The sequence below is a fragment of the Equus quagga genome, chromosome 8 (genome assembly GCF_021613505.1).
Source record: "Equus quagga isolate Etosha38 chromosome 8, UCLA_HA_Equagga_1.0, whole genome shotgun sequence".
Classification (NCBI taxonomy): domain Eukaryota; kingdom Metazoa; phylum Chordata; class Mammalia; order Perissodactyla; family Equidae; genus Equus; species Equus quagga.
Window position 1 is genome coordinate 63,509,982 of NC_060274.1, and position 12,836 is coordinate 63,522,817.

Genomic DNA, 12,836 nt, shown 5'->3' on the forward strand with positions numbered 1-12,836 from the left:
TAGCCACTGTTAAAGCTTTACGTAGGTCATCTCATTGAATCTTCCAATAAGGAAGGTTATGATCTATGAGGAACTGCATTTTACCTGTGAGGAAAGCGAAGGTAGGAGAGTTTAAGTAATTTTCCAGTGTCACATAGCTAGTATGTGGTAGCCCTGAGATGAATTCAAACAGTCTAATAACAACTACTCTTTACACTTGGCACATGGTAGAAAGAGCAAGGAGTCGATTTTCTTGTCAATAACAATTGCAGATACTCCAAAATCACCTAGGCACATGGATTTGCTGGATGCCTGAGTGTGTTCATACTGAAATACAAGATCTCCATGGAAAATAATTCCTTATAGCCATAAATGTATATATGTGTATGTGTGTGCATATTTATATATATATATATAAATAATGTTTCATGTCTAACATGTAAGTGTTTTTCCATTTTTAGTTTATTACTTTATATTGGTGGGGGAGATTAGCACTAATAGATGTTACAAGGAGGAAGAGTTGTCTTCACAGCACCTTGCACATAGCAACTCTTCAATAAATGCCTGTTGAGTGAATCCTTACTATTCTAAAGGAAATGGCACTGGATCAGGAACCAAAAGATCCAGGTTCTCCTCCTGGTTTTAACAGTGATTCACCGTGAGAACTAGACCAGGTCAGTTTTTGTCTCTGAGCCCTAGTTTCCCATGTCCAAAGTGAGACCAGAAGTGAAGGATCTGTGACTCTGCAGTAGTGTGTTCACTGCAGGGCCCATAGTTGAAGTATCCATGTGGACATCTGAGCATATCAGGCTGAGTTGCCTGGCATTGGCGGGTCTCAAAATATTCATCCATTCTAGCACTCTGGCTGAGCACAGACCTCATCAGTGAGGTAGAAGGGAGTTACCATGAATTTGGAGCAGCACTTGCCAGGTACACTGGTGCTCTGAGCATCTGCTAAAGCAGGTAAGTTAAGTGTTGTACCACTAGGGCTATGGTGAGAAACTCAGAAGTGCTTGTTTGGGCCTCATAGAAGAATGACAGTTGCGTAGAGGGTACTTCCTCTCTAGAGACTCTTAGAGCCGGAAGCCCCTAGGAACCAATAAGGCTGAAAGAAGCAAGAGCCGAATCAGCAAGACTGCAAGAGTGACCAGATCTGAAAGTGGGAAAGTAAGATAAGTGATGTGAGCTGGAAGAATCAAATTTAAAACAGTTTCAAGATCACCACTCAGGACCTAGAGCAGTAGCAGAGCTGCCGCAGCGCGGACGCCAGCCCTTCAACAGAACACGAGACCTGAAAGCATCAAGGAAGGAGCATGTTACCAGGAGCTTGGGGGCTCTCAGCTTCTGGGCTTTTATTCATGGAATGAGCCTGTCTTTGGTTCTGCCTTGTTTCCCTCTTCATCCTTCCCATATGCCACTGCGAGCTGGGTCAAAACCGAGAAAGTGCAGATTGCAAACCAAAGAGGAAGCTGGGGTTTATGAGGTGCTATGACCTCCAAAGGTTTGTGTTTCTATCCTCCCATCGGCCTACTGACTGACTTTTTCTGAGAAGAAAACCTTAGACTTATTTAATTACAGGAATATGAGAAGTTTACAGACCCTCTTGTACAATCCTAAATCCAAAATGCTCTGAAAACAGTTTTTAAAAATAATTTTGTGGCAAACTCATTTGGTGGTAAACCTGACCAAAACTGATAGGACACTTATAGTCTTTATATACCTCACTTAGTGAGAATATTCATATGTTTGGTGGCCAAAACCTTCCTGCATTTGCTTGCAGAATACCCCTGCAGATGCTGCTGTGGGTGATACACAATTTGTGGAAAATGCATCTTCCTACCTTTCTCAAATTAAAAGAATTCTGAATTCCAAAAACATCTGGCCCTAAGGATTTCAGAGAAGAGACTGTCAATGCATAAATTGTTTTCCTTAAATTTTGGTGTATTTATTTATCCCTTAAGGAAATGAATGATGATCTTCCGTGACAGAGGAAACAAAGTAGGGGGAGGGGAGAAGCAAAACAAACATGTAAATGGTGGTTCTTATGGTAATAAACAGTAGCTGAAGCTCCTGGGGCTCTAGCTCCTCAATAGGAATAGATCCCTTGGAGGACAGAAATCTCAATCTGCACCTTTCTTGCAATTAAAAAAAAAAACAGATTTCGCTGTGGAACTGCCTCACCCTCTCCCGCTTTGCAGCCGCCTGAGCTCTAAGAGCTGCTCAGCCTCGTGTGACTCACGGAACCATAGCGCCACCTTTCTTCCAGGTTTGGAATCGAATCTTCACACAGCCGCTTGCTGACTTGCCTGCTTAAACTGTTAATCCACAAGACTACAAGGAAATTCCTTGGCGCTCGAATCATAAAGGAAGAGCTGCAAAGAGGGCAAGAAAATGTGTTTGTTTCTCTTTGGTCCCTGAGCAATTAAATTCGTAACCTAATCTGATATCAGGAAGTATGGGCCATAAACCGTGTGTTTAATTAGTCCGCACCAAGTGAGTCATTTTACACACTAGACGTTTTAATTTACAACCTGCTGCACTGCAGCACTTTCCTAGGCCTTCTGCTGTGTAATAAAGTATTCTGAGGCTTTAAAAATATACATACACTTTCTTAGTTCACATTTTTTCTTTCTGTTCAATTTTCAGTTGCAAATCAAGCACGCAGTTACAGAAGCAGAGATTCAAAAATTGAAGACCAAGGTAAGCACCAATGAGTGGTGTTGGAATTGTATTTTTTTAAACTTTCTATGCCGTGAATAAATTCAACCCTAGGACTAAAGGATTTGTTCCTGTGCATTTGAAAGAATACAAATGTGAGAGATTCATTTCCAGTGTTAGATATGTAGACACACCCGCTAGTGAGAACCATACCCCGAGGGGATAAGCACCACTATACCCCATCAGTGAAAAGAGCACAATATTTTAAAAATACACATTTACATATTTTCACAATGTGGCCAGTTCCCTCTCAACTTTCCTCAGAGAGTCAATATTTTTAATGGTTCAAACATGCGAATAGCGTTAGACCACTAATTTCTTAAGCACAAGCTATTACACTTCTCTCTGTCTTTTTATTTGTCTTATTTTAGATAGATTTAATCACTTATTTATTTTTAACTTATTCATCAGAAACAATGTATTTTAACATAGCTCATTAATTATTTTTTGTAGAAAAAATTCCAGTTTCCAATAATTAAATATTGTGAAATTTGATATATGAATAATTGATTTTAGGTGCCAGATGCTATTGGAAATTTTTAGACAAGCTTAGTTCACATTATTTAAATTTGTGGAAAAGAACAGATCTTGATAAAAGGGAGAATGTATTTTTAGTTTATATATGAAATAATACAAAATTCAAAAGGACGTTTTAAATTGGTAACTAATAAAGTACTTGTAATTTCCTAGAACTGAGCCTAGTTTTATCAAATATATAATTTTAAAGATTTGAAAATATCTTTGGAGTGACTTTTAAAACAATATTGTTTGTTGTTTATGGTCTTTTAAAAATTAAGACATAATTTCTCACCCACCACTAACAATCTGTTTTCCTATTCACGTTGAACACTTATTTTGGTTTTTCCGTGTGTTTTAAATGGAGATGAATTAGCAAGGCTATTTTGGTTAAATGGTATTCTCAGCTAATAACTCTGTAGCTCTTTAGTCAAAACATGTCTATACATCATTCATGGTGTCAGCCAAGCTCTTTTAATAATAATTTTTAAATTAGTAGTGGTTGGTAAATAAACACTGTGAGTACAAAAGATTGCTTAATAAAAGATGCAGTAAAAACCCAGTCCTGTTTTAAATTGCTATTGTTTCTTGGCACAGAATGGAAGAATAGATTTTTTTTGATTGTTGGTTACAATCAGGGAAAAAGATTACCCTGTGATTGTAAGTGCTTTAACAAAGCTTATATGTTAGACTATAAACATTTAATTTAGAAAATCCCATAAATTAGTAGTTTATCTTTTTCTCATTATTATATTGGCATATAACCTCCATAGATTAGCTTACTTTACTCTATGACTCTTTATATCCATTTTGATAATAGAATTCCTAATTTTGAAATATTTTGATTATTTTTTACTTTGTAATCTCTTTTGCCAATGAATTTAGTTTAAAATATACATAAAAACACACACACATATATATTTCCATTTGCTGAATGCTGTATGATTTTGGAACGTCTTAGATTTTGAAAATTGGTAGTTTATAATGACTCTACATCCTTTGAACTTTAAAGGAGGCATATGAAATAGATGAAGCACTAGTTTAAAAGTCAGGCAGTTATTGTGAATAAATAACCTCTGACCCCTCACCTAAAGGCTCAGCCTTGAGTTTCTATAGAAATAGGGGACTTGGACTAGTATACCATCTATTTCTAAGAATCCTTGGAAACAGAAACCACATGAAACTGCCTTTCTGTTCCACTGGAAGGATTTAAATTAATTCAGCAATAATTTATATTTTAACTTAAACTATTTTTTATGCTTTTATGCAAATTGGGGTTTTTAAGGCTCTAGAAATTTAGGAAACGACCAGCTAAATAATGAGCTATGGACTTGTTCGTTCAGTTGAAATAAAGGATGTAATAATGTTATCAAAAGGAATAAAAACGAAGTAAAAATAACTAACATTTTTTGGATTATTCTGTCCAAGGACCTTTTGAAGCATGCTGATGTGTTATGTCACAATTCTGTTTGATAGATAATACGGTTGAGTCTTAGAGAACTTCAGTTACTTGCCTAAGGTTTAAAGGGCAATAATGGCAAAGTGGATTCAAGTCCGAAGTGAATGACGGCAGAGTCCCCTCTTAACCATGAGGCCATACTGTGCTGCTGCACCTCTCTCCTTCCCAGCTTGCGTCTCTCCCTCTCTTTTTAGTTAACTTTTACGCATAGTTCTATGTTAGAAAAACTCTAAAAGAAAACATGTTGAAGTTCATTAGAGAGAATCACTCCAGCTCTAAAACATTTTTTACTGTTCACAGAATTTCAGACCACCTGGTGTAATGGAAAGATCATGGGAGTTGGAATCAAATTCAAGTTTTATCATTTACCAGATGTGTGGCCTTGGACAAAGCGTTTTACTTTTTAAGGCCCCATTTTATAATCTTTGAATGTTGAAATACTTGCTCTTCTTATCTCAAGTTGTTTGATGATTAAGTATATGTAACAGTGGAATTTAATCTAAAACATGCTGTAAAAATATGAGGGATTTTTGCTGCAGGAGTACCCAGATTATTCTTGCTTTGACGTTTGCTTTATCCAGCTGCAAGCAGCAGAAAATGAGAAAGTGAGGTGGGAACTAGAAAAAACCCAGCTCCAACAGAATATAGAAGAGAATAAAGAAAGAATGTTAAAGTTGGAGAGCTACTGGATCGAGGCTCAAACGTTATGCCACACAGTGAACGAACACCTCAAAGAGACTCAAAGCCAGTATCAGGCCTTGGAAAAGAAATACAACAAGGCAAAGAAATTGATCAAGGATTTTCAACAAAAGTAAGCACCTTCTAATGGCTAAAGAATAGTTGTATGCGTCTAAAGAAGGTTTATATCCTGTAATTTTCTAATATCTATTGGAATAGAAGAGATGACCTCAGAGTTATCCCTCTAGGAAGCATAGTTAAAGCGTAAATAGACATTAAGTTTTGGAAATCACTTCTATCACTTTTGCATATGAGATTATATTTTGTTTATTTTACAACTTTTTGGCAACCAGTTACCTTTTGTTTTATTTATTTATTTTGATAGTTAATCATTGATAGTAACTATTAAAACATTTGAATACCTTTCCTTTTTTTTTTTTTTAAAGATTTTATTTTTTTCCTTTTTCTCCCCAAAGCCCCCTGGTACATAGTTGTATATTCTTTGTTGTGGGTCCTTCTAGTTGTGGCACGTGGGACGCTGCCTCAGCGTGTTTTGATGAGCAGTGCCATGTCCACGCCCAGGATTCAAACCAACAAAACACTGGGCCACCTGCAGCTGAGCGCACGAACTTAACCACTCGGCCACAGGGCCAGCCCCTGAATACCTTTCCTTTTTGAAGCATCTCTGTGAGTTGGAAGCAAGAAGCCCAGCTGAAGTCAGGCAAAATGACTGTTGGACATAGTATGTTGCAAAGCAGCAGTTGGGGCCTTGATGAGGTTGCTTCTGTCTTTATTCTGAGAATCAATAACTGCAGAATTTTCCCCTACAGATCATGTAAATATTGACGAGCAAGACCCTCTGCCCTGCTGCTTTCCTTTTCTCAGCTGTTGAGAGAATCCCAAGGGCCTCAGGTCACTGCAGTGGGAGAGACCCTCGCCACACTCTGCTTTTGAGTTTCAGCAGTTCTTGCTGAGCTCGTGCCGCTTTGCTTCCATCTGTGGGCTCTTGGTGTAATTTCAGGGAGACTGACCAGGAAGATTTTTACCAGATTTTTTCCATCAGTTACTTCTGGCTAGCTAGAACAGTAAAAAGTAGTGCCAGGACCTCTTCTGGTTTTCCATGCCAAGCCTTAGAAGCTAAGCATATATGTCAGGTTCTCCATGTCTCAATTATTTCCTATCACGGAAATAACATTTTTAATATTTACAAGAGATTGCTGTAAAGTTTATTGTTTAAAAGGGGGAAATTGCTCTTTGTGACCATAAATTTCGTATATCACTATTTTAACTCTTCTTGCGAAAAATATCATACCTAACTTTATTTCATATGGTAATTTTATAATAAATTTTGCTCAATTTGCATATTGTATTCCAGGCTCTCAAAGTGGAGATTTTTCTCCTTCTCCCCATATTATCCTGAGGTGTGTAAGTGATTGCTGACCCACCCAGCCCCTCTCCACTGTTGTTCAAAGGAAGCAATCTTATTATAATTATCTTTTTTAAACTCTTGCCATCTAGTTCCATCAGTTTATTAGGTAAATGACTTTGTAAACGTTGAATTATATCTACCTCACATGTAATTATCTCCACTAAATTACCCAAGGTGAGTCATTAGTTCATTAGCTCCTATCTAAATATGTGCAGGAGCTCTAGAATCAGGAGCTACAAATGAAAATCACAGTAAGCAGAATCAAAGTATTTTTATTTATTTTGTGATCCATTAAAAATGTTTTCTTTGCCTTCATTACTATATACCTTTACTCTGTGATTGAGTCTTGCTTATTTAAACAACTGTCCAGTTATTTATTCCACTGTGCAGTTTATTTATTCGGATAAGAACTTTCATGTTTCCTCATTTAGTGAATGTTTGATGCAATCAGATCTATTATTTTCTTCTTAAGAGAACTTGATTTCATCAAAAGACAGGAAGCGGAAAGAAAGAAAATAGAAGATTTGGAAAAAGCTCATCTTGTGGAAGTTCAAGGCCTGCAAGTCCGGGTGAGTTTTGTGCTCATAGGATAGTTTTCCCTAGTACCTCGAGAGGAGGCTGGTTTAGAGTTTCATGGATGGATTTCTTCTTTGTTAGATAAGAGATTTGGAAGCTGAGGTGTTCAGGCTACTGAAGCAAAATGGGACTCAAGTGAACAATAACAACAACATCTTTGAGAGAAGAACGTCTCTTGGCGAGGTCTCTAAGGGAGAGACCGTGGAGAACTTGGATGTCAGGCAGACGTCTTGTCAAGATGGCCTAAGTCGAGGTTTGTTTAACCGCAAAAATTGTTTTTAATGACTATAAAATTTGGCCTTACATTCTTCTTTTTCTTACCCAGAAATTTAAAAGTTGAAAAATCCTTCCTGCTGTGTAAAGAAGAAAGGGCTTATCATTTAGCTCTGTCCTAACCAAAACAGATGCTGTGATGTAAAGAAATAACAAAATTCCAACTTAACACAAGCCAAACATTATCTTAGTATAAATAGCCTTAATAAACTACTTTAAAATGATAGTTCATCCCATCTAGGGTCAGCTACACTGCTTATGTCTTAATGAGTAAGACTTAAAATTTTTAAATCTCTAGAATGAAGATCTTTTTCATAACATCAGCAGGCTGACTGCTACTTCTAGTAGTTGAGATTTGTTGAGTCAAGAAGTTCTGTACAGTTTTGTGCTTTCACCTTGGTGTCCCGTGTATACTTCTCGTCCTTTCCTGTCAAAGACCAAGTAAGACCAAAACACTAGAAACAGTTTCTATTTTAAATGGTGATCTTCTTTCAAACACCAACCATAAATTAATCACTTATTTTCTTGCGCAGACACACACTCATACATAGATTGTGTGCATATGAATGTGAATGAATGTTTTAATATCTATGGTATGTTTATGAATTATAAAATGTTTAGGAATTTATAAAGATAAGTACACAGGAGGATATAAAACGTTTGGTTTCATCTTTAAAATATCTATCTACTAGTCCTTGGAAGAAGTGAACCTAAAAGAGTAGTGAGCAGCAGCCTTGCGCTGATCGCACTGACAGCACACAGGCAGTGATCTGACACGCAGTAAACTCCGTTCACTAACGAGCTGTTTAATTCTTTGATGAGCTTTCTCACATAGTAAAATGTCTTCGAGATTTTCCTGATAAACAAGTGTTTATATCATATCATTAACTTTTAGAACTAAGCTCTTAGCCATTAGAAATGAAAAGTTTGGGAAATCTTCATTTAAAATTCAAGTGATATTTAGAGATTTGAGTTCCAAGGTTAGATCCTTTAGGTGAATTTTCCCTTAATAAGATATAATCTGTAAATAACAGCCCCTGGGCAGCTTGTAGAGGAGTATTTAGCACCAGCATTACTACTAACTGAAGAGCTGTGTGACTTAAGGAAGGTCTTTCAATTTCTCCGGGTTGGTTTTACTATGTATAATATAAAAATAGTAATGCTTCTTTTTTCCTTACTCTAAGGAGTGTTTTTTTTTATTATTAATATTATGGTAGATTACAACCTTGTGAGATTTCAGTTGTACATTATTGTTAGTCATGTTGTGGGTACACCACTTTCCCCCTTTGTGCCCTCCCCCCACCCCCCCTTTTCCCTGGTAACCACTGATCAGTTCTCCTTGTCAATATGTTAACTTCCACCTATGAGTGGAGTCATATAGAGTTCGTCTTTCTCTGTCTGGCTTATTTCGCTTAACATAATACCCTCGAGGTCCATCCATGTTACTGCGAATGGGCCAATTTTGTCCTGTTTTATGGCTGAGTAGTATTCCATTGTGTATGTATACCATATCTTCTTTATCCAATCATCAGTTTCTGGGCATTTGGGTTGGTTCCACGTCTTGGCTATTGTAAATAATGCTGCGATGAACATAGGGGTGCAAGGGACTCTTGGGATTTCTGATTTCAGGTTCTTAGGATAGATACCCAGTAATGGGATGGCTGGGTCATAGGGTATTTCTATTTTTAACTTTTTGAGAAATCTCCATACTGTTTTCCATAGTGGCTGTACCAGTTTGCATTCCTACCAACAGTGTATGAGGGTTCCTTTTTCTCCACAACCTCTCCAACATTTGTCACTCTTGGTTTTGGATGTTTTTGCCAATCTAACGGGTATAAGGTGATATCTTAGTGTAGTTTTGATTTGCATTTCCCTGATGATTAGTGATGATGAACATCTTTTCATGTGTCTATTGTCCATATTTATATCTTCTTTTGAGAAATGTCTGTTCATGTCCTCTGCCCATTTTTTGATCGGGTTGTTTGCTTTTTTGTTGTTAAGTTGTGTGAGTTCTTTGTATATTATGGAGATTAACCCTTTGTCGGATAAGTGGCTTGTAAATATTTTTTCCCAATTAGTGAGCTGTTTTTTTGTTTCAATCCTGTTTTCCCTTGCCTTGAAGAAGCTCTTTAGTCTAATGAAGTCCCATTTGTTTATTCTTTCTATTGTTTCCCTCAACTGGAGAGTTATAGTGTCCGAAAAGATTCTTTTGAAACTGATGTCAAAGAGTGTACTGCCTATATTCTCTTCTAGAAGACTTATTGTTTCAGGCCTAATCTTTAGGTCTTTGATCCATTTTGAGTTTATTTTGGTGTGTGGTGAAAAAGAATGGTCAATTTTCAATCTTTTGCATGTGGCTGTCCAGTTTTCTCAGCACCATTTGTTGAAGAGACTTTCTTTTCTCCAATGTAGGCCCTCTGCTCCTTTGTCGAAGATTAGCTGTCCGAGATGTGTGGTTTTTATCTCTGGGCTTTCAATTCTGTTCCATTGATCTGTGCACCTGTTTTTGTACCAGTACCATGCTGTTTTGATCACTGTAGCTTTGTAGTATGTTTTGAAATCAGGGATTGTGATTCCTCCGGCTTTGTTTTTCTTACTCAGGATTGCTTTAGCAATTCGTGGTCTTTTGTTGCCCCATATGAATTTTAGGATTCTTTGTTCAATTTCTGTAAAGAATGTCCTTGGGATTCTGATTGGGATAGCATTGAATCTGTAGATTGCTTTAGGTAGTATGGACATTTTGACTATGTTTATTCTTCCAATCCATGTGCATGGAATGTCTTTCCATCTCTTTATGTCATCGTCAGTTTCTTTCAAGAAAGTCTTGTAGTTTTCATTGTATAAATCCTTCACTTCCTTGGTTAAATTTATCCCAAGGTATTTTATTCTTTTCGTTGCGATTGTGAATGGTATTGAGTTCTTGAGTTCTTTTTCTGTTAGTTCATTGTTAGTGTATAGAAATGCTACTGATTTATGTATGTTGATTTTATACCCTGCTACTTTGCTGTAGTTGTTGATTGTTTCTAATAGTTTTTCTATGGATTCTTTGGGGTTTTCTATATATAAGATCATGTCGTCTGCAAACAGCGAGAGTTTTACTTCTCATTACCTATTTGGATTCCTTTTTTTTTTTTTTCCTGCCGAATTGCTCTGGCCAACACCTCCAGTACTATGTTGAATAGGAGTGGTGAAAGTGGGCACCGTTGTCTTGTTCCTGTCCTCAGAGGGATGGCTTTCCGTTTTTGTCCATTGAGTATGATGTTGGCTGTGGGTTTGTCATATATGGCCTTTATTATGTTGAGGTACTTTCCTTCTATACCCGTTTTATTGAGGGTTTTTATCATAAATGGATGTTGGATCTTGTCAAATGCTTTCTCTGCATCTATTGAGATGATCATGTGGTTTTTGTTTCTCGTTTTGTTAATGTAGTGTATCACGTTGATTGATTTGCGGATGTTGAACCATCCCTGTGTCCCTGGTATAAAACCCACTTGGTCATGGTGTATAATCTTTTTGATGTATTGCTGTATTCGGTTTGCCAGAATTTTGTTGAGGATTTTTGCATCTATGTTCATCAGTGATATCGGCCTGTAGATCTCCTTCTTTGTGTTGTCCTTGTCAGGTTTGGGGATCAGGGTGATGTTGGCTTCATAGAATGTGTTAGGGAGTGCTCCATCTTCCTCAATTTTCTGGAATAGTTTGAGAAGGATAGGTATTAAATCTTCTTTGAAGGTTTGGTAGAATTCTCCAGAGAAGCCGTCTGGTCCTGGACTCTTATTTATGGGGAGGTTTTTGATTACTGTTTCTCTTTCCTTACTTGTGATTGGCCTATTCAGATTCTCCATTTCTTCCTGATTCAGTTGGGGAGGTTGTAGGAGTCTAGGAATTTGTCCATTTCTTCTAGGTTGTTCAATTTGTTGGCATATAGTTTTTCATAGTATTCTCTTATGATCCCTTGTATTTCATTGGTATCTGTTGTGATTTCTCCTCTCTCATTCCTAATTTATTTATTTGAGATTTCTCTCTTCTTTTCTTGGTGAGTCTGGCTATGGGTTTGTCGATTTTGTTAATTTTTTCAAAGAACCAACTCTTTGTTTCATTGATCCTTTCTACTGTCTTTTTTGTTTCAATATCATTTATTTCTGCTCTTATTTTTATTATTTCGCTCCTTCTACTGACTCCAGGCTTTGTTTGTTCTTCTTTTTCTAATTCTGTTAGGTGTCGTTTGAGGTTGCTTATGTGAGCTTTTTCTTGTTTAGTGAGGTGAGCCTGTATTGCAATGAATTTCCCTCTTAGGACTGCTTTTGCTGCATCCCAAATGATTTGGTATGTCATGTTCTCATTTTCATTTGTCTCCAGATAATATTTGATTTCTTCTTTAATTTCTTCAATAATCCATTGTTTGTTCAGAAGCGTGTTGTTTAGTCTCCACATTTTTGCACCTTTCTCTGCTTTTTTCTTGTAGTTGATTTCTAGTTTCATAGCATTATGATCAGAAAAGATGCTTGATATTATTTCAACTCTCTTGTATTTATTGATGCTTGCTTTGTTTCCCAAAATATGGTCAGTCCTTGAGAATGTTCCATGTGCACTTGAGAAGAATGTGTAACCTGCTGTTTTTGGATGAAGTGTTCTATATATATCTAAGTTACTGGGTTTAACTTAATGACATTCTAGATTGACATACCTGTCCAACTACATCACAAAGGCACAGAGAAACTCCTCAAGTTTTCTTCAAGCTGGAGTTTCTGGGGCATAACCCATCCAACTGAAAGCATTTCCAACTAGTTAAAATGCACCCAGGGGGTGAGTCTCTGGGTTAAGGCAGTAAGGCTGGTGTCCAACTGACAAGGCCAGAGAAAGGGTGCAAAGGTGCTTGACTGCAGGCATCAACATAGTTATAAGATCTAGTCAAATCCCACTTAGCCCAGGGCACTTAGTCCCTGAGCCAGCACAGGTGAGCCAGGCAGGGAAGCAGGAGGCAAAGGCCTGGAGAACAAAGGAAAAGAGACCAGGCCTCACCCTCATGGTCTCTTCCCCAAGGGTTATCGAGATAGAGGTCACACAGCAGTTCCCGTGCCGGGGCACACAACACCATCAGGACAGTTCACAGAATAAACCACAGGTCTCCTATCCTCATAACCAACTCAGTAGGCCACCTAAAATGCTTAACGAGTCAATCGCCAAGAGAGGGCACCCCACGTGGTC

The 12,836-nt window shown here is 37.5% G+C and overlaps 1 protein-coding gene across 14 annotated transcripts in view; it reads left to right on the forward strand.

Annotated features, from left to right (window-relative positions):
- PPP1R9A (protein phosphatase 1 regulatory subunit 9A) overlaps positions 1-12,836 on the forward strand; it is a 314,721-nt gene that overhangs the window by 248,511 nt on the left and 53,374 nt on the right. For all 14 annotated transcript variants that reach the window (XM_046670458.1, XM_046670459.1, XM_046670466.1 and 11 more), the window contains 4 exons: positions 2,626-2,679; positions 5,254-5,483; positions 7,252-7,348; positions 7,437-7,608. In XM_046670458.1, the coding sequence (XP_046526414.1) occupies positions 2,626-2,679; positions 5,254-5,483; positions 7,252-7,348; positions 7,437-7,608 (553 nt within the window). The remainder of the gene's footprint in view (positions 1-2,625; positions 2,680-5,253; positions 5,484-7,251; positions 7,349-7,436; positions 7,609-12,836) is intronic.